The sequence below is a fragment of the Colossoma macropomum genome, unplaced genomic scaffold (genome assembly GCF_904425465.1).
Source record: "Colossoma macropomum unplaced genomic scaffold, Colossoma_macropomum, whole genome shotgun sequence".
NCBI lineage: Eukaryota > Metazoa > Chordata > Actinopteri > Characiformes > Serrasalmidae > Colossoma > Colossoma macropomum.
The window spans coordinates 16817416-16839667 of NW_023494784.1; the positions used below are offsets into that span (position 1 = coordinate 16817416).

Here is a 22252-nt window from a genome sequence, read left to right on the forward strand (position 1 = left end):
AAGTAAAGTCGGCATATACGGACTTTAGTAGGAAATGGTGCCTTTTTCAACCTCTGTTTTGCTGGCCTACATTTCTCCTCCCATATTAAGGAAGCGGTTGTGATTGTGTGTCAAAAAACAGGCTAAAATTCCCGGTGGGAATATACCAAGGCGGAATATTTAAAGTGACCAACAGCTTTGTGTCCAACCTCCAAAATCTGTATGAACAGACCCTTATTCACTGCTAGCTTGAGTCATTTATTCATTAGTGAGGCACTGTACACTAGGCTTATGTCACATGGTATCGGCTGGTATCAGATGTTGGTTTGGGTGGATTTTTATGAGTATGAGTAAATGAGCACGGTATTGGATGGATACCCAATTCCAGTATCAGTATTGATGCATCCCTATTTTTAACACACAAAACAAAAATTGAATTAAACATTGATCTCTGAATTAAAATTTCATAAAATTGATATTATGTTACAATCTGGTAAAGCAAGCACCACGCTTGAAAAATACTATCAGAAACTATAAATCTGATTTATATTCAACATTACAAATAATGTGCTTCAGTAAATCAAATTAAACATGCACACAAGGCACATATACAAACCTTCCTTATTTTCGCTGTATCAAAAAATTTATCATACTGAGTCACCACCATATCAAAACAAATCGAAACTTGAATTTTTTGTCGTTACACCCCTACTGAATAGCGATTTCAGGATTTGGTTATCAGGTTACAGAACACTTCAGTATCTGTGCACATAAACAATCATGAATATATTTGTATATACATGATTTACAGATTCATAAAGTAGTTGCTATAGGACTGTGTAGTATATTGTGATTTTCAGTGGCACACGCAAAAGAGAATGACTGTAAACAAAAAAGCGTACGTCAGTAAGCAATGGAGTATTTTGGAATCCCGCAAGCAGCGGAATCAATCCTTCATCAGATGGCTTTATCAGAGCGAGAATTCTGGGTGTTTCTGTTTTTTTCTCTTTTTCTCTCTCTCCTCGCAGGCGTATGAGTGCAACAGAGCTGCAGGAGGAAGTGTCATTTAGCGGCATGGAAAAATAAAACGTCTATCTATAGGTACACACAAACCCCCATGGATTTCCAATTGCCAGGATGGGAAAAACAGCCGAGCGAGTGGGAAGTGAAAGAGAGGGAGCTGCAGAGTGAGGTGCTTTTTATTATTGAGTTAATAACTCATTTTTACATTACGCACTTGTGCCTTAGCAAATAAATAATGGATCACAGCTTTTGGCGTACAGTGCCAGACTCTTTAAAGCTAACATATGGTCTTTAAAATTGACTGCATCTTGTACTGAGGACTGTAAGCGCTTGTAGCCTTGACAGATTTATACCATCAAAAAGCTGAGGAGTAATAGGATTATTTGCTGGGGCTCTCCGCGCAATACAAATGTTATATTTCAGGGTGAGCTATTAGCATTTTTATCTAAGAGACTAGAGAGAGTGTTAATTCTATCAAGCCTGACAGGAACACGTGCTAGCACAGAAAAGACTGCTCTGCATGGGGAGAGAACCAAGGCCCTTCCCTAATGCTATTTTCCTCCTCTCAGATCACCTGGCCTAATATTCTTCAGCAGAATAATCCTATACAGGCAGAACACCACTGAAGAAATTTATTTAAGAATGGTTTTTTATATATTTGTTCTGTGTCTTTCCTAACACGCAAGCAGCACTTAAGATTTTTTATGTTAACGGAAATGTTGCACTTTCAAAAGCACTATTTTGGTACTATTTCCAACTATCAATAGGCAAAAAGAAATGTGACAATGAAACCCACAGTTTGCTTTGAATGGCCTTCAAAGGCCCGATTAAGACATTACCAAGGCACCTCAGTGACACAAAAGACACAAAAACGTTAAGCTAGTATTATTTTCAAGCATCACTGGACACTTCTGTGACATTATCCTTTGAAAACCTTTCTCCATTTAGCAATGAGAGAGAAATAAGGGGGTGTTTGGAAAACACTGAGCTCCATCACCTTTTTCAAGGGGTCACAGTTGTCCATCAAGCTGAAACTCTCTCAATCAGGAATAGCCTCTGGCCATATCAATCATCTTTATTATCATGACTTAAAAACCTTTGTTAGGTGACTTCTTCCCCCCAGCCCCTCTTTATCCCACGCTCCAATCACAATTTCATGGCAAGGCAAACAGGGCCAATTGGCTGGCTGTGTGGGCGGGTCGAGAATGCTTTTAACCTGCTGCATCTGCCGACTTCCTGCTGCTTTCCCAGTGTGAAGTGGGCACCTTGTTTCAAGTGAATGTGATAGAGGGGCATTTCTTGCCTTTATCATGACATAATGGGAAGGAAATGTGCTTGTTTTAAGCACAGTGCTTGGCTAGCTTTATACAACGCGATTAAGCACCAGCACCTGGCTGAATAGGGGCAGTAAATGATTTGGTTTCTGCATGCCATAGAGTCAGGTGCTGAAGGATTAATGACAGTTGTAGTTGTGGTGGCTACCTTCTTATTAAGGGCAACGCCATCCTCGCAGTCCAGAACTGCACAGTCCACGTCCAGCAAGGTGAGCTTCCTAAGCTTGCGCTCGTCGTTGCCCGGTACATAAAGAACGGCCCGTCGTGGTATGTACTTCAGAGATGTTCCTGAGGTATGGTGACATCGCCAACTGCTTTGGTGCCATACCGCTAGAAGCAGCCTCTGGGTCAACCTATATAACAAATAAACAAACAAATAATTAATCATAGGCATGACTGAATGGAGTCAATGTAGCTTTGGCTGTGGTCTGTTTGCACAACTTTAAATTGATATTGTACATTTTTATATGACAAGCAAACAAGAAAATAATAAAAGTAAGGTAATCAGCTGTTTCTATTAAACAAATATTATCATAAGGGGGTGGGGTCTATGTAGCTGAGGTTATGATCTGTTTGCAGGATGGTAAATAGTAATTTCTATAAAACAAACAAATAAACAAAATCACAAGCATGAGGGAATGGGGTCCATGTAGCTTCAGTTATGGTCTGTTTGTACTATGGCACTTTTTTTCATACATTATACAAAGATGTAAATAATCATGGGCATGATTAAAAAGAGTCTACACAGAATTGACTGTCTGCACTGTAATGTGTTGTTTCTATATACCTAACTAACAAACAAACAAGCAAATAATAATGTGTATGAAGGAAAAGAGTCTATGTACCATTGGCTGTGGTTGTTTTCACTATGGTATTTACTTGTTTCTAGAAAAACAAACAAACAAATACATAAACAAGCAATCATGGGCATGGGGGTCTACGTAGCTTTGCTTAATGTTTGCACTATGATTATCATCTGGTTTTATAAAACAAACAAACTAACAAACAAACAAGGTCATAGGGGATAGGGTGTATATAGCTTTGGTCAAGGTCTATTTTCACTATGGTAATTACTTTTTTATATACATTGTACAAACAAATAAATAAACATGACCATGATTGAATGGAGTCTATGTAGCTTTGGCCATGGTCTGTTTGCACTATGGTAATTGGTTGTTTCAATATGACACATGAACTCCAGTGAAAGCTAAGAATGGAGGCTATCTGTGTCTTCATCTCCTTCCTTCCGATACGTTTAACACAATGACAAAACAAAGTTTGTTTTCCTCTAAGCCCCCCATTCAAGTGGATGAGTGCTGCTGACCTGAGCTTTGAGCGCCTTTATCACCCACAACATCACAGCCAATTGTTCTCCTTTAATGCTAATACACAAAGGCTTAGCAGCTCCAGCTGAATAAATCTATTTAGGGCCAGGGCCACTCTGGGCTGAAAGAGACAGAAACAGAAAGGGATTACAAAGCCCCACAAAATAATTAAAGTTTGGACAACACAACAAATCTCCATAATACTTTCAGCTAATTACTCCTGGAAAGAGAGCTAGCGAGCAGCAAACAGTAGCATAGCTAATCTAAACAATGAAAGCTCTGCCACGAGAGCCAAGATCTCCGTTTCACAGAGCCTAATGAAAGCGCTGCTTTATTGCTTCAGCTCTTTCCAACACATTTTATCACATGCACCAGTAGTCGCAGTTATGGCACACACGTTTTAATTATTTGTTCTGTAGGTCGGCCTGCTCAAACAATTAGTGCTAATGAATGGGCCAAATAATTGGGATCACATATAGCTAATTATACCCAGGAACAGTCCTCGCCTGGCTGTTCCTTCCCATTGCTCTCAGAGGGATAATATCAGTAGATTGTGTTCCTTTTCCGTCCAGTGAGGGGGGAGAAGAAAAGGAAGGAGGGGGGGCACTGGGTTTTGGAAGAAAAAGGGGGTAAAGTATTCTCCTTTCTGCCTTTGTTGTCTAAAGTAGCTAAAGTCACTTCAATAGGCACTTAATCCCATCCTCCACGCTTGCAATTGCCTTCCAGTATCAATCAGGCATAATCTCAACTAAGATGATGCAGCTATACCAAGCAATTAAAAGCAATTCAGGTAGTTATGGCTGCGAGCACTTTGCGGGCCCAAGTACACAGAGCCTCCGCAGGGATCCTGAATGCTGTAGTGTTTAAATTTGGCCAAGAACAATGCCTCTCATGGGGATGAGAAAGGAATATGCAAAAGCTTCTCTTTGGCATGGGCTAAGAAATAAGGAGAAGGGGGGGGAACCCACCATCACATGAGAGACAAAACCTAACCTAAAGCATTTATAATCACAGGCAAAAATTAGAATGAGCAGCAGAATCAGACAATAAGCCTAATATAGAAGGCTGGAGGACAGAACGTGGGCAGTATATATACGCGTATACTTGTGATTAACCACATTATTAATTGCAACACTTCATTGCAATTAATCTCGTTTGCTCAAATTTAACCCTTAAGAATTTTTTCCATTTAAACAGCAGTGCATTTTGTTGTAGTTATATGAGTGGACAAAGTAGGCCTTATCAGAATGTATTTATAACTTTCAATAATTAAACAATATACTTTCATTGTGTGATCACATCACATGAACCTGAACATGAAAATCATGTGATTTACATAGAGTGAACGCAGTTTCCAATTTTCTTCCCTGACATCCAGTGGCTGCATGTTATTTAACAGTGTATATCATATCATGTATACAGTTAACTCCTCCATGATTGTAGGCAGTTTGAGGATTCTTGTTGCAGTGGAGGCTCTCTGGGGAAAAGCAGCTTTCCACTTTGCTGTTGTTTTTGATAGTTTGCTCCTTGTTGATTTACCCACAGTCTCCCGTGAGCACTGCCCACTGAAAGTGCTGAAGATAATGTTTTAAAACACAACTTTTAAAAGCTATATTTGAATGAGAGGGCTACAATTGTAGATTCTACCACAGCAACATACAGCATGCAGTTAAGCTCCAGCCTGTACTACTACAGATTGCTTCAAGAGTCAAACTAGGAAAAATGGTTAACAGTGTTAAAATAATTAGTTAAAATACCAACGCAGTGAATACACAGTCCAAACGTTTGAGACCACAGGTTACAATGCTTCTATTTTGCATTGTTTTCTAATTTAATACAAAGTTTTTGCCTCACAAGTAATATTATCACATTTTTTAGGGTTTGTCATAGCACTCCTTTGCTTTAATGAGGGCATGCCCTCAAGTTGGCAAGGATTCCACAACTTTGTATAAAGCCTCTGATAAGTAGATCAGATCAAGCAAGTCCACCAGAGACTTGGTTGAACATGCTTCAAAAAGAAAAAATCTGATCTTTTTGTACAAAGATGTTAACACAGTCAATGTTAAATCTGAATAGTCACCAAAATATTTCTTCTTCATCAAATGCCATTTCACACAAATTGTAGACACACACCCATATATATACACCGATCAGGCGTAACATTCTGACAACCTCCTTGTTTCTACGCTACAGTACTATTTGGGTGGTGGAGCATTCTCAGCTCTGCAGTAACACTGACTTGGTGGTGGTGTGTTAGTGTGTGTTGCGCTGGTATGAGTGGATCAGACACAGCAGTGCTGCCAGAATTTTTAAACACCTCAGTGTCACTGCTGGACTGAGAACAGTTCACCAACCAAAAATATCCAGCCAACAGCGTCCTGTGACCACTGATGAAGGACTAGAGGATGACCAACACAAACTGTGCAGCAGTAGATGAGCTATCATCTCTGACTTTACATCTACATGGTGGACTGACAAGGTAGGAGTGTCTAATAGAGTGGACAGTAAGTGGACGCAGTGTTTAAAAACTCCAGCAGCACTGCTGTGTCTGATTCACTCTTACCTGCAGAACACACACTAACACTCCATCACCACGTCAGTGTTTCTGCAGTGCTGAGAATGATCCGACACCCAAGTAGTACCTGCTCTGAGAGGGTCCATGGGGGTCCTGATCACTGAAGAACAGGGTAAAAAGGGGCTAACAAAGTATGCAGAGAAACAGATGGACTACAGTCTGTAATTGTAGAACTACAAAGTGCACCTATATAGTAAGTGGAGCTGATAAAATGGACAATGAGCGTAGAAACAAGGATCAATGGTCATAATGTTATGCCTGATCAGTGTATGTACATACAGCAGCGGCATCAACACAACCATTTCAGTGTAAAACTGGCTTCCAAATGCAATTAAAGAACAGATTTTATAACAAATTTTATAACAGAAAAAGCCCAAGAGGACAAAAAGGGCTCCCTTGACAGACAGACATTAGAAAGATGCTGAGAAAGTGAGTCTGCTTTGTTTCGTCCTTACTCTATCGTTTGTTTTTTGGAGGTGGGGCAAACAAACAGCCCATTACAGTAGAGATATTTGCTGTTTTCCTAACACAGCCCAGGCTTTTGAAATGCACAGGCAGAATCTAACCTCTCACACAGGGACCTGTGCCTTGGGCTGTTTTGTGCAGCAGGGGTTAACATTGATTGCGTGTTCACGAGCAGTAGTACTGTTCACAACATGGCTACAGGAAAACGTGCAGACCTTACCAGACTCACCTACTGAGAGACTCCAAGAGGGATGTACAGTCATTACACAGAGAAAGGAAGGTGAACTCTTCCTCTAGAAGTAAGTCAAAGGTCCTACACAAGCAGAAACATTCTTTCCCTCCCTCTACCAAACTAATACAAGCCTAAGCTACAGACATTTAGCCTTCTCTGTGCTGGCTTCAAGCCTCCAGAGGGTTTTCATTTACAGCCACAACACGCTGTTAGGAGCTTTAGGTACAATAAACATTTTTTATGACAACACAAAGCAAGCCCAAGAATCTAAATCAGCTTAAAATGTCATCTCGCTCAAAGATGCACTCTCAAAAGATGCTTGTACTTTCAGTCTTTTTACAGGCATACTGAAGAATGTCATGTTCTGTCTCCTCCATACTCTATCAGAAGATAAACCCAGAGCTGGTCAGCAGTGATTTAAAGCTCACTGAACACATGCCAAATATGTTATGGCAAAAATACATCACAATATTTACAGACATTTTTTCAATGCCACTCATGACAATAGAAGAATCAGTGGTGTCCCAAACACTATGAATACAATGATTTTTATTCAATGTTTCACATACTGCACTGCATTAAATCCAGGTAAAAAAGGGAAATTATGCTGTCTCTGTAATGAAACACGGAGTTGGTCAATACCCTTTAAGTACTGATGATACCCACGATACGCTCAGAAAAGCATATTATCACTGTCGCTATTGTCACTCCAAAATGCTAAAAGAAAAAAAAAAACTTTTTTTTGTTTTTGGAGTATGCCTATTGGTCCATTTATCACATTTTTAACCAATATAAAAGACAGATGGTATTTTCAAATTATGTATTAAAAAATGTATTTAAAAAAATGTTATTTAATAATGCATTTATGTTATAATAAACAACTGTGAGTTACTGACACTGTTGTGCTGTGGTAGCAGGCACAGGGCACAAAGTGATTATACCACAGTTTCTTATTATTTTATTATTAGATTTTCAGATAATGATGATTTAAAAACTTATTAACAAGAAAGTTTATTTACACTCCATGATGAAGAAAGCTTCAATTTAGCACTACTGTATATAAATGCTACTAAATGAAGAACGACGTCACAAAAACATCAGGTTGTCTTCGCTGGAAATGTTTAAGTTTTGACTTGACATACCATAGAATGGACTAGTTCCTCTTCATCCGTTTTAGGCTAGTTTAACTGTGTTTTGACAGAAAGTGGCAGGTTTAACTGCAGTGTTTAAGGAGGAACAGGACGTCTTGCCAAAAATGTAGCTTTGCTCCTCAAGTCGGGTGTCGACAGCTTTGTTGATTTTATGGGAGCAGTATGGTTTTGTTCTCTTGCTTGCTCTTAGGGACAAGATGTAATTTATTATAATTCTTTTCAGCAGCTGTGTTACTTGCAATAAACTTTGTAGTGGCTGGCTGTCGTTGCTACATTACAGGTGGACAAGGCCTTATAAAATAAGATTAGCTTATTGTATATCTTATTATTGGAAGATATGGACATTCACAGAATGCATCCTAGCCAGTCTCAGCGCAAGGTCAGAACTAACTGTGGTACGAGGTGATGTAATTTATTACATGAACAAATACAGCTATATTGCCCACCACTATTTAAAATGTATTTTCACTTTATTTTTAAGCTGCACTAAATAAGATTTGGGGATTTGGAGACCTCTCTGGTGGAAATTAGTAATTGCTCGCAACATGCAGATGAACATTTTGTAACATCAATAAGGCTTTGGCCTCTTTCTTCGAGTGGATGAATCTGATTGCGAGCACATTGAAAGAGCCGACCTGACGGTTATTTCAGGTTTTACAGGGTGACTTGCAGCAACGCATGAACACCATATTTTAGCGCGCTATTTAGTTTTTTTAGAGCAGTTTTTTAGCCTGACTCAGTAATGTTACTTCTTTTAATTTCAACAAAGCAATCCAGCCTTAATAAATCCAGCCACTGTATTCTAATACACTTGTTTTCTAAATTCAACCAAGCACTACAGAAAGTTAGAAAGGAAGTGAAAAGACAGGAATTTCATCATATTAATCATTTCCAAAACATGTTCCAAACTATACTGAAACATACAATGAGACAGGTTTTCAAAGGGCTTAATTTACACGTTTCACCTTGTCCATCTGCTGCGAATGGCTGAGACTAGACATAAATTGAAAATTGAATGAAACTGACCATTTTATGCAGGCATAAAAGGAATAACATCAGTCTTCAAAGACATTCTGGGCTTGATTTTCACAAAAGCATTAAAGCATAACTGCCACTGTCATACAGAGAGTATCACTTTGAAATCCCTCTTTACTTGATGATAGTCTTTGCAATTGAGGCTTTTGTTAAATACATCTTATTCTGTACAAAAGGGAAGCACCACTTACCATTAGCTTATACACATCCATAGCTTGGAAAGCAGGCTCTCATAACCATGGGAGTCATTAAATGTTGCGGCATACCACTCTCACAATATAAAACAACCCAGATTCCATTTAACAATCCTTAACAGAATTTTCACACTGACTTTCATCGTGGCAATCTAGTAAGGAAAAGTCATCATATAGTTATGAGCTTATCGCCCAAATATTTATTTGATTACTTGATTTGCCCAATTCTCATTTGAAACCATGCTCCTCTAAGACGGCTGTCACCAGGGGCTAATATTACTTGTGCAAAAATTCACATAACAAGAATAGCAGACGGTGAACAATAAAAGTTGGAAGCCATAAACATTATTGCTGCATTACAGTGGTGGTGGAACCACTCGCAACGCAATTTGTACGGGGCTTCTGCAATACGCAGCCTGGGCTTTTTTTACTGACTCAATTCACATCTGGCCAACATTTGCCCCTGCCATGAAACTATGATATGTATATATTGTATAGGTTTAACAATCCCTGAAGTAGGTCTGTGTCACATTTGTGAATTCCTCGCTTTCGTTTTTTACATTTACGCTAGAACTCAAATGTCTGGAATTGCTTTTCAAAAGATTCAATAATATAAAACTAGTTTGGATGCAAATAAATATTTTAAATATGCTAGTCATGTACAACTTCACACGTTTCAAATTATTAGTAGGACATTAGGAAGCTGTAAATAAAAACTAAAATATTAAAGATGTATTCACAATAATGAACGGGTAGAAGATTACTGAATTACCGAGAAAGCTGTATAACGTCATTAAAATCCAGAATAATATCCAGAATTCAGAATATTTCGGTGAAGCGGAGATCAAATCTCAGGGCACAACTTCACCAAAAAAAAGTAAATCAAGTATATAATTTGTCATTTTTATCACCTTTATTCTCAGACATCTTGAAATCTGATTACTGAAAATACCTTTTCTAAGTAAGTTAACATCGTTTAAAGGGAAAAAAAACTTCCCTTGACATTTCTCTGCAAATTACTGCGCACAAAAAAATATTAAATATGCCACTGCACAGGCCAGTCTGTTGAATTCAGCAAATAAACAGTCATTGTGCATTAAATAGTGCAGAAGTGTGTTCTCTGTGGAGGATGTGTTAACTTATTTTCACTTTAAAAATTAACATAATGAAAAGTGACCTGGGATTCCAAAACCTGCATACAACTGTATATAAAACAACAACAAAAAAAATTAATACGGCAAGGGACACCAAACTTTTGAACGGTAGCAAAAGGTTATCATAACCCAGGGCAGCGTGTCTACATTAGAGGCTGTAAAGTTACTGGCCTGTGCTGCTGTTCATGGATTTACTGGTTGAGCTTCTAAAGGTTTCTACTCTTTGGTCCTTTTATGTGGCTCTGGACAGGACTGCTTCTCATTACCTGTAAGCCTGGTGTCCCTTTATACGAGACACAAGAAGCAGGATTTCTGATTTGTTGGACACTGATTCCGCTCAGCTGCTTCTGAAAGATGCACTCTAAAGCCTGCTCTACCACATTCTCCTGTAATCTACGGCAAAGACACTGGATTAGGCCAGTGAGTCTACTGACAATGCTCTCAACCTTCTGCCACTGCTTCTGCAACTAAGCTTCTCCGGGAAACATTTCCACTTCTATGTTAAGATAATCACCTACCACCACTTTCAACTTGTCTAATTTCTTCAACCTCCTTCTTGTTCTCTATCTTTGTGGTTGAGTCTCCTAATGCAAGAAAGTCTTATGGCAACACTGAAAAGCCCACCAGAAGCAAAGCTACACAGACAGCAATTATAATATACATTAGACTCCATAAAACTCCAGAAAATGGAAATGCATCAATCTAACCACCACTGTGAACTTTAAAAGAACATGCTGATGACACTTTGCAGAATTGGTTTACTGTATATTTAATAGCCTGTTCAATTAACATGTAGCAAGCATTTGCTCTGTAGCAGCTGGGATGCAGAGACATTTCTTTCATTTTTTTTTCCCCCCACAGAACTTCTGATTCAATGCTGCTTTCTGAAAAGGGGGGGGGGGGACAATCATACATATTATTTGCCCATGCCTCTGGAAATTTCATGCTGTTACTAACTATCAGAAAGAGGGGCTGTCTTGCTGGGTTCCCCAACCTCTATAAATGTCTGGTTTTAGCATTCATACCAAAGAAGACACATAGTGCAACTTCTTTAATTACAAAAACAAAACTACACATTAAAAACATACACGTTACTTGCATTAACACTATTTATATCTGAATTAGGGTATGGCATACATGGCAATGGAAGAGTAGTCTACACAAGCACATATTCCTCTGTCATATATTCAGAGGCAGCTGGTAACAAATGGGCTAGCAAATGGGCGCTTCCTCCTATTCTCGACAAAAAAGGCATCAAAATATCTTTTTATTGTCTGTTAAATGTATGCAAGCCAATGTTGGCATTAGGGGGTGGGCTTTTTTACTGATTTCTTTTAAACATTTCGGAACAGTTCAATCATTGACATGCAAACAAAGTCATTCATAATGGTTTGATGTGAAATGGTGCATTCCAAAGAAATTTACAGACTCAGATTTCTTTACAGTTGTGATGATAGAAACCAGTGGTTGGGATTGTCTACAACACAAATGTAACCAGAGTAGTACTAGTAGTATAACCAGAGCTCGACTTTATGGCTGCGTTCAGATAGCTGAATGAAACTACCTTTCCTATCTGCTTTCCCTCATCAAATGACATGGTTGAGACTCATAGCAAGCCAACCTCTACATAAAAATGTGGAGTTCATCACTCTATAATGGCTGAGGACAACATTGAGAATGAAGTTATAATAAATTTAACATCCAGAATGCCTCGTATTTGAGAAGCTGAGTTAAATAACTTGGAAAAATACTCTTTATAGATTATTACAGTGTAGAATTTACAGTATATAAAAATCCTTGAAACACTGAATAAGACTTCTAGAAAAACCCTGTGGTGTGTAGTTTATGAGATAACATTATATAAGATATTCTGCGTGTGATTCTGAGTTGATAGGTGCTACTTTATTTATGGTTTTTAGTTCCGTCTTCCAATATTATGGTGACCCGTCACTACATAAGGTATCCCTTTTTTAACCCCCCACTCCTTATCTCTGTTTTTTCCTTATCAGAGCAATCTTTTGTGACATCTTTTGTGAAAACCATGGTCAAAACTGTTGACTTGTTGTTTGGTGTCTCAAATCACAGCACACTGCAACAGCTGAAGACGCACCTGTTTATTCAGCACTTAAATGAGCACTAAATTAAGTATTGAATGTAATGTATTGTACAGCACTTATGTATTTTATCGTATTGCACTGTTCTGTGTTTAACTCTGTCCCTTTTTCACTAGGTGTCAATGACCTTCTGATTCTACCAGTATCTGAGCTTAGGACTGACTTTCTCTCTAACCTATCGGTAGCTAGCGAAGATTCTTTTTCTGGATAGACAAGCACTTTTTGTAAGTCGCTCTGGATAAGAGCGTCTGCTAAATGATGTAAATGTAAATGTAAATGTAACAGAAGTGCACCCTAGCAGAAACAGCAGACCCACAACACAATGTGGCATTTAGTTTGAAGATACATGTGCATCTTGTCTCAGGAGGACAGTGACTTGTCGTGCTACTGTAGGAATGTCTCGCCAGACCTCTCCTAATATGTTTTAATAAAGTAAGCAGTGGATTAAAGGGGTGATACCCTACACTTTTCCTGTGTATTTTATTTTGCAACACTGATGGTGTGAGATTTTGTGTGTTTATGCAACAGAATGTGGCTTTTTTTTTCCATTTTCTAGACTGGACAAAGTGGCACTGGAGTTATTTATTAGTACATCATATCATATGCCATGTGACCAACCATGTGACAAACCTTCAGGAAAACAGTTACAGTCATTAATATAATGTGCAATACCATGCCTAATATAATTCCAACAAACCCCCATATCTTCTTTTCAGACTTAATACATCATCCTTCAAGGCATTATAGTGTAAAATTTTGAGATTGTGTCTGGGATCATTTGAAACTTGTTACTGTCACTCCACAAAGGCGAAGTCATTGATACATCAGTCTTTCCTCTTTTGGTTTTTGGTGTGTAAATAATGCTTTTTTCCCCTATAGAAACGCCCTATTCATTCTTTTCAAACCTACATAGTGAAATAGTTCCAAATGAAACTGTCCAGCATCATTTACTGTCAGGTTTGAGCTTGACTGGCTGTAAGTAGATTTGTCAAGTACTGCAGATGTGATGCCGGAGGCCATTGGCGTTAATCTCGCTGCTTCCTCACTCACCCGCTTTCTTTTGAATGATTCTGAACTGTGGGTCCACATCCCACAGTGCAGGATTGTTCTTGCTACACTTGCTGCAGTAAACAAAACCATACCTCTTACAGGGTTTACAGAGTTTACTCCTGACCCGCCATTAATGACCATGTGGATCTCTAATTGTTTTATCGTAGCTGTCTGAGAGTGGTGATATGGTTTCAGGGAGAAGACAAGTCAAGACAACAAACCCTTTGCTTTGTTTTTTACATAAAAAAAACAGATCTTAGATAAAACAGATTGATCTTAGTATTCTTTATCAGTCCTCATACAGGCTGCTCTATGCTGTGCCTTATTCAAAAAGTACTCTGGGATGCAACATGCCTTGTATCTTTAGTGTAAAGGGGTGGGGCTAGACCGCTGTAGGTTGAATTTCCAGATATATGGAAATGTGTGGATTTTTGTATAGAAATGGAACAACACTACTTTTTCTTTTCCGATACTTATATGGAAACCTTGACTATCAGCTGATACTGATTATATTGTTTTTCTTTAAAAACTTCTAAGCTTTAAAGTTGGCTATTTTTTATTGAAAACTTCTCCTAAAGTTACACTACATAAGATTTGGGGAAAGCAACGTACGGAAGAACATTTTGTAATTTCAGTTGTGCTTCAGGCCCCTTCCCCAAGTGGATGAACCTGAAATGACCCAGCGACTCTGACTTTTCAACTACTATAGTTTTGCTGTTTTAACAACTTAGTACATCAAACCGAGAAAATGTTGGTTTTCCATGATTTGGTCCCCTTGAGTCATGATCGCATCAGATATATTTTCTGATTTAGCTGTCTCTGAGCACATTCCGTCAGCTTTTATTAAGTGCTCTTTTATTTTTTTTTATTTATTTTTAAATTCACTCTGGGTATAGCACCATGGAGGAATATGTTGTCCAATTTGTGCCATCCTTCCTCCAACAATCCCCCTCCCAACCCCATCTCATATGAGCACTGTCAACTGCCGTCCTCTCAATATGCAGATTTCACAATTATTTCCAGCGTCTGGCAGTGACAGCAGTAGCTGTGTCTAAAACGCACAAAATTAAAGATTTGTGTTTCTACTCTGCGATAATCAGCATCTTTTTAATATGCAAACTACTTCCACGATCTGTCGCGGTTTAAGCTTTTAAATTAAATTTAGAACTGAAGGGGAAAAAAAGAAAACAAGATGAAACAGGAGGGAAATCAATGCTGCGATGCATAAACATGAAAAAGTGGGTGAAGAAATAAAATGGTCAAAGAATCATCAATATTTATTTCGTTTCCATGCTTTGTCTTGCCCTCGCACCTCCGCCCGGCACCAGGCTAAAACAATCCCAATAAAAGCTGCTTCTCAGCATGAGAGCATGCTTGTTTTTGAGCCTAAAGACACGAGAGCCGGTCCGAAAAAATGTGGCCAAATTAACCGGGGGCACAGAGGACATTCAGGGAGACACAGTTTTTTTTTTCTTCTTCTCCCTCATTCCCTCCTGCTATCATCTCTTGCTTGCACTGGCCATATGAGAAGTATCTGATCCTCTTTAAACAGGATCAGCTGGTGGCTGGTGACCCTGGCAGCAGCACCTCAGAAGTCGGCTGGGCCGTGCCTTTTTCCTTCCTCTCCCGCGCTCGCCTCATTAAGGTGGATTTTACGCCCTGATCTGCACAATGAGGATGAAGTCATAGCCGTTATCTCCCCTGGCCTATGCATCTCCTTTTAATCTCCTCTGCAGCAGCTACTGCTCTCTTCTTCTCCTCTTCGCTCGCTGCACACAGAATGTTTGACAGGCCTAAAGTCTGAGCTCCCCATAAACGACCACTTCAGCTGTCAAATATAAGTCAGATTTTTCTCCCATCCCCCCACCTCCCCCCCAGCTTGGTTGTGGACAGCTGAAGAAATGTCTATATCCAGCTAAACTGGCAAAACATCATGGAGATGAGCAGAAAAAAAAAGCGACACTATTTTCCTGGTAAAACCTCTCGCTTTCCCTTAAATCAAACATCTGCCAGGAGTCGCAGATGTGCGCTAACAATTGCGCGCGGAAATGAAAACAAAGTTTCATCCTGCGATGATCTAAGAAACCAACTGCTTGGTTCTCTCATTCCTTTTCTCCTAGCAAGATCAAGAGCGAATATTCTCCCATTAATTTTTCTTTAGAAATTATTGAGGGAAGAACATGAAAGGGGAGTGAACAAGAGTTGGGTGTGGGGAGGGCATCAGGGTTAGCTTTTAACTTAGCATTTTTATTGACTCCGGGAAAACAAAATAAGAGAGACTCGCTAAGAGCGTGCACTCGGCAATAGCCATTCAGGCCTTTGGAGCCCCATTGTAGCACTTTGAAGGGCCTGAAAGGAAACCCCACTGGTGGAAATCCAGTGGAACATCTCCACAACAGAGCACAACTGTTCCCTTCTGCATGAATGGGAGGCAGATAAAAGACGAGATGGACTTCTGAGGTACGGCCAAAAACAAAGGCAACAAAAGTGCTGATCATGAGGGAATGACACAACTCGCTGCGGCGGAGGGGCACGGAGAAAAGAGCCGCCAGACAATAGCACTCACAGCCAAGTGACATGCTGAAGAATTGAAAAATCTACACAAGAAGTGTCCCCCCCTCCACCCAACCCCACCTCACCCCACTCTCTCCACAAAAACCCACAAGGAGCTGCTGGACGGCTGTGGGGCCAGGCTGTCTTGTTAGAAGTGAGAGAGAGAGAGACAGACAGACGGAGAGAGAGAGAGAGAGAGAGAGAGAGAGAGATAGAGAGAGCGCAAGAGAGAGAGAAATAAGGCGACAGACAGACAGAGAGACTATCGAGATCCAAAAGAAGGGGGAGAATTGAATTTTCAAAGACAACCAGAGAGGCCGAGGACGACAGGAAGAGGCTTAGAGTGGCCGAAGGAAAGCAAGACGGGCAGGATGAGCATGGGAGAGAGACAGAGACAGAGAGACAGAGAGAGAGAGAGAGAGAGAGAGAGAGAGAGAGAGAGAGAGAGGGGAACAGGGTCCTATCCTGATTGAAGCTGTAAAAGGTGACAGCGGATCACCACAAAGTAGAAACACCACAGAGGCACCACTCAACACCCACTTCTCCTGCTCGTTTTGTTCTTTAGCCGTTCTTCTGAAGTGCCTCTTTGTGCACTGACACAATTAGCTTCTAAACCCCAGGAGGAACATCTCCCCCCTCTTCCACTCACCAATTCAACATGTGGATGACTCTTAAAAGAGACTTTCGCCTTTTTCCGACTCAGAGAAAAATCTCAAGTGCAACCAGACCCTTAAAATATAATTAATGATTGTACATCTTTGATTATTATTCCAGGAGCTCGCATGCCATGAATAACGTCCCCCTGCTTATTCCCATTACTTCGTTTGGAAAGGAAAAGATTGTCTCGCAGTTTACCCGAGCCAGTGTGCGCTGTCCATTCTAATGGGTGGCAGTGCTTCATTTACAGTTAAATCATGCCACCTCGGAGACTGAGAGCAGACGAGGAGGGGCAGGGGAGCAGAGATTTGTTTGACATGTTTTTATAAAACCCTTCCAAATGATGCACCCGCCCCCACCCCCAAGCGCAATCATTTGCATGCCCCCACACACATTCTTGCCGATTAACAGTGATATGCATACAGAGAGAGCGTTCGGAGTTATATGCAGATTTCTATTCGAAAAAAGAGGTACATGAGCTTCAGGGATGCTCTTTGAAATGCTTTTCAGGAAAAAAAGCTGAAAGAAAAAAGAGCACAGATCATTTACAAAACAGAATAATGAAATGCAGCGTGATTCATGGTTCCACAATCCAGTGAATGACACTATAACAACTGATAATTATCAGATACGTGCTCATCCACATGTTAATTAAACTAACACATAATTCCTCATTTACAGTGTATTCCCCCAGGAGCCTAGTGATTACAGTGTGACAATGAAAATAATGTAAATCCAATTATCCTGCACTAATAATGTTACGATGACAAATACTACACAGTATCTCTTAATTACGACCAACCGATAAAAACATGCTCTCCCTGATGTTCTTTCACTGTCTTTACAATGAAGTCCCTGAAAGCAATCTAAAACATGCTACAGTGTTATAAAAAAGGCATTCCTCTAAGGGTGAGAGTATCTTAACTTGTGGCCTCCCAGGCTCCAGCCCCCAGTGGAAAAGACCATTCAGGCTGGTTAGCTAAACTGCTACAATGTGCCTGGGGCCGTGAACAGAGCTCATTTTTAACCCTCTCTTTCTTTCTCCCCTCACTTTAGCTGATTAATGGATCAACGCTGTAATTGATTAGCAAGAAGGTGAGAATTAAACCAGAGTTCAGCGCCAATAATGGCCTCTTGACAATAGTGGGCAGCGTAAAATGTAAAATGATAGCCTGCAGCCAGATCGCCATCAAAGCCAAGCAGCTCACTGAAAGAGGCCGGCCATTCTCTGGAGCAGCACGTTTCTTTGGGCCCTTTTCTCTTGATAATGCTGTCAGTTAAACTGACAGGAACCATTATGGACGTGGCCTGTCAGCTCACCTTCATAAAACAAGCTGTAAAACAGCAAATAACAGGCTTATATGGCTTCATTATCAGAGCCTCTCCAAATCGCAGCAGAGGTGCCAAGACGCTCGTTTGTGTGCCGTGTGTGTGTGTGTGTGTGTAGCCTTTCCATTGCGTCATTACAACCCATAACAGAGAGAGAGAGAGAGAGAGAGAGAGAGAGAGAGACAGAGAGAGAGAAGATAGATATTTAGACAGACAGACAGACAGACAGACAGATAAGAAGGGAGAGAAAGAGATGGAGAGAGACAGAGAGAGAGAGATAAAAAGAGAGAGAGAGTCCTCTCACTAAACACTCTTAATAAAGCTCTTCCTTTTCATCAGAGCTGCTACACAAAAAGAAAGCGCCTCACTGCGCTCACCAATCATTATTCAACACATTATTAATTAGCCCACATTGCCTCGCCTATAGTTACAAACCAATGTGATCAGGGGCTCCCAATGTTAGGATAAAATGTCCGCGCAGTGGGAAGCAAAAGATGTGGAGGCGAGAAGAACAAGAGAGGAGAGAGCGAGAGGGGACGAGAGGGAAAAAAAAAAAATCAGGCCATTAATAAAATGCTCCAATGGAATTATTTAAGAGTTACCACCACAGAAGAAGAGCACAATGCGAGGGGTGGCCAGAGGGACAGATGGAGACTGCATCTGGGAGAGAAAACCTTTTGCCACAGCACCGCGCTTGATGAGCCACGAGTTTTATTTATTTCATGCAAATAGATCCAGGCTTTTCACCAACCTGACAGCGGGGTTGCAAGGTGTCCAGTGATTGGAGGTGCTGAGCATTTTTGCTTTGCTTTTGGAAGAGTTCTGCAGTGCCTGAGGGGGCACAGCTAGGCTGGAGATTTTTACTGTAAGAGGACTAAAACATTAATCACACCTGGAATTATGGTTCAAATCTAAACGCAGTCTGAGAATTTTGTGTCCAGCCTGACCTGACACTGCAAACCTGAACCGAGCCTGACAAAACTTTTTACCAAATCCGAACCAACCCGAACCACATTCGCATGTTTTGAGTCCAAAATTGACCCGAGCATCACAAATACTGTACAAAACTGACCCGAATCGACCCACCATCACCCAAAGTGCCAAATAATACCTGATAGTATAGTGCCGGTTGCCAAGTAGTGAAAACAGCAGTCATTACAGGACAGACAACTAAAATATGAAATAATATGCTATAATAAAACAATTAGCTGTCAAAAATTAAGTTCCAATTCTGGTTAATGAATTTATTAATCAATTATTGTTTCTGAACAACATTTCATATGTTTGGATAAACTTTCCATACTGTGCTTTTCTCACACTGTATGCTTTCCTTAGGAGCATGGGCCTCACGGACCTCGACTCTAGCATAGTAGTGTGCAGTATGGACAAAAATATGTAGCAAAATAGTTTTGCTACAGGGATGCCCCACTTTCTAATAAGAACCATTTTTCTTACAACCAAAGCAAACCTGAAATATTTTATTGAGCAAAATAGTAAAAACAAACTTGACAATGTCAGTATTACTTTCTGTCAAAAACTGTACAGGCTCCTGAATGCAACTGCTGCACTATTTAAGATATAAAATAAGAAGCCAACTTTAGTTTCCTCAAATTTCTTAAGTCATTTGTCTCATACATGCATCCCATATACTCGTGCCTCCAGCCATCAGACATGCTGAAATGTGGAAAAAATTACAACCATTCACCCTATCAGTACCATCTAGTGTATGGTCTTTTTGGGACCTTTTTAAGAGTGCATGTACACTTTTGGGTACACTGCTCTTTGTTAGCCTCAAGTCGTCCATTATGACTTACAGCATTGTCCTCCTCTTGTGCACACTGTGCACAAAGCTCTCTGCCAACATCTTGTAACTCCAAATCCTCCCTCACACTCAGCCTGTGGGACAAACCGCCTCATTTCTCAGAGTTTATAAGCCTGACTGACAAGCAGACAAGTAAATGTGTAGTAAAATTCAACAAAGCCATAATTTCTAATCAACTAGCCTAATTTTGGGAAACTGCCCATTTAAGCAAGTGAAACAGGATAGCGGATGCAAATAAAAGCAGACAGATAATTGGCTGGGATGGGCTCAATACAGCACAATGCACTTACTGACTGCCTTCACCATTACAAATGCACAGGACAACCATTTAGCAGCTGAACCGATTTGAGCTGGGCTGTTAGTGTTGCTTTAGCAGAGGTGGATAGAGTGGGAGGGGCAGAGCAGAGAGAGTGGGGGAGAGAGAGAGAGAGAATGCGAGAGAGAGAAGCCTATGGACAGGTCTATGATTACTGATTTAGAGGGCTGACTGATTAGCGTTTGTTTTAAACAGCCGCTAAGATTGATGCGGCACCACAGAGAGCTTTACTAGCCTCCAGCCTCTCTCTCTTTCTTTCTCTCTCTCTCTCTCTCTCACACACACACACACACACACACACACACACACACATGTGATGTGCCAATCAAACTGGTCTCAGCTTAGATATGAACCTTATTAAATTGTTTAAATATTGATCTGAGATGACCGATCCATATTCACTTACTGTTTTTAGTTTCGGACATTTTAAAATTATAAGTGGACAATTTTAGGAACCCTGTACCTTCTTGGTTTGAGGGGGAATAAAGGGGATGTCACCCTGGTCAAAAAGAAACAAAAAGCACAAAAAATGCATTATGCTCTTATGCATTAATGTTATGTGATCACACTGTTCGCCATGTTCAAAAATCTTATGCACAGAGAGAGAAGAGATACCTGAAAAAGTATAGCTACAGCTCATTTCTAGGGCTGGGTATTGTCAGCAACTTCACAATATGATAAATGTAACTATACAATACAGTGTACACCACATGTACAACAGACATTTTTGATCAATGTTTAAAATTTGTTCTAAAAACTACAGTGATAATGAATAATGTCCAAAAATAAATATGTACACTCAGGTCCATAAGTATGTGGACAATGACACATTTTATTAAATCAATGAATTTGTAGTTAATCATCTTTAATTCAACAAAAATACTGCATCAACTGTTTAAAAATTTGTAATTTTTTACATAGTCCCCCTTTTTTCACAAAAGGCTCAAAAGTAATTGGACAGTTGACTGATAAGCAGTTTCATGGTCTAATGTGGCCTGTTGCTTCATTATTTCATGACAAATTAAGGGGATCAAAGGTGTGGAGTTGTTCATGGGAACTCTCAATATGCATTCCAAAGAGGTGTTGATGCAAGAGAAGGGGGTCCTTATTAGGCTGAAAAAACTAAACAAATCTATCAGAGAGATAGCAGAAACTTTAGGAGTGGCCAAATCAACAATTTAGTACCTTCTTAAAAAGAAGGAATGTGAGCTCAGCAACACGAAAAGGCCTGGAAGACTGCATAGTCTAGTCAAGGCAAGGACGATCTAGAGGAGGTTAGTGTATCATTGTCAAAGTCTACAATTAAGAGACACCTTCATGAATGTAAATACAGAGGGTTAACCTCAATATGCAAGACACTGGTAACACTCAAGAACAGAAAGGCCAAATTAGACTTGGCAAAACAACATCAGCCTGCCCAGTTCTGGAACAAGATTCTTTGGACAGATGAAACAACATGAACTTGTGCCAGAAAGATGAGAAGAGTATGGAAAAAGAAAAGGAAGGGCTAATGAGCAGAAGCATACCACATTATCTGTGAAACATGGTGGAGGCAGTGTTAAGGCACAGGTATGTACGGCTGCCAATGGAACTGGGTCACTGGTGTCTACCGATGATGTGATTGCTAATAGAAGAGGGAGGATGAATTCTGATGTGTAGCCTATAGTGTTATACTTTCTACTCAGATTCAGTCAAAAATGATAGGATGACACTTCACAGTACAGGTGGATAATGAACCAAAATATACCGTGAAAGCAACCTAAGAGCTTCTTAAGGCAAAGAAATGGAATGTTCTTAACAGCAGTAAAGGCCTGGCAAAGCAGCTCAAGGGAGGAAACTCAGCATTTGGTGATGTCTTTGGGCTCCAGACTTCACGCAGTCATTGACTGCAAAGCATTTGCTTCCAAATATTAAAAATAATCCTTGTAGTTATAATTATGTTAG

The 22252-nt window shown here is 40.0% G+C and overlaps 1 protein-coding gene across 1 annotated transcript in view; it reads right to left on the reverse strand.

Annotated features, from left to right (window-relative positions):
• Positions 1-22252, reverse strand: part of clybl (citrate lyase beta like) — a 93905-nt gene that overhangs the window by 35967 nt on the left and 35686 nt on the right. The window contains exon 2 of the mRNA XM_036579880.1: positions 2485-2689. Coding sequence (XP_036435773.1) covers positions 2485-2689 — 205 coding nt within the window. The remainder of the gene's footprint in view (positions 1-2484; positions 2690-22252) is intronic.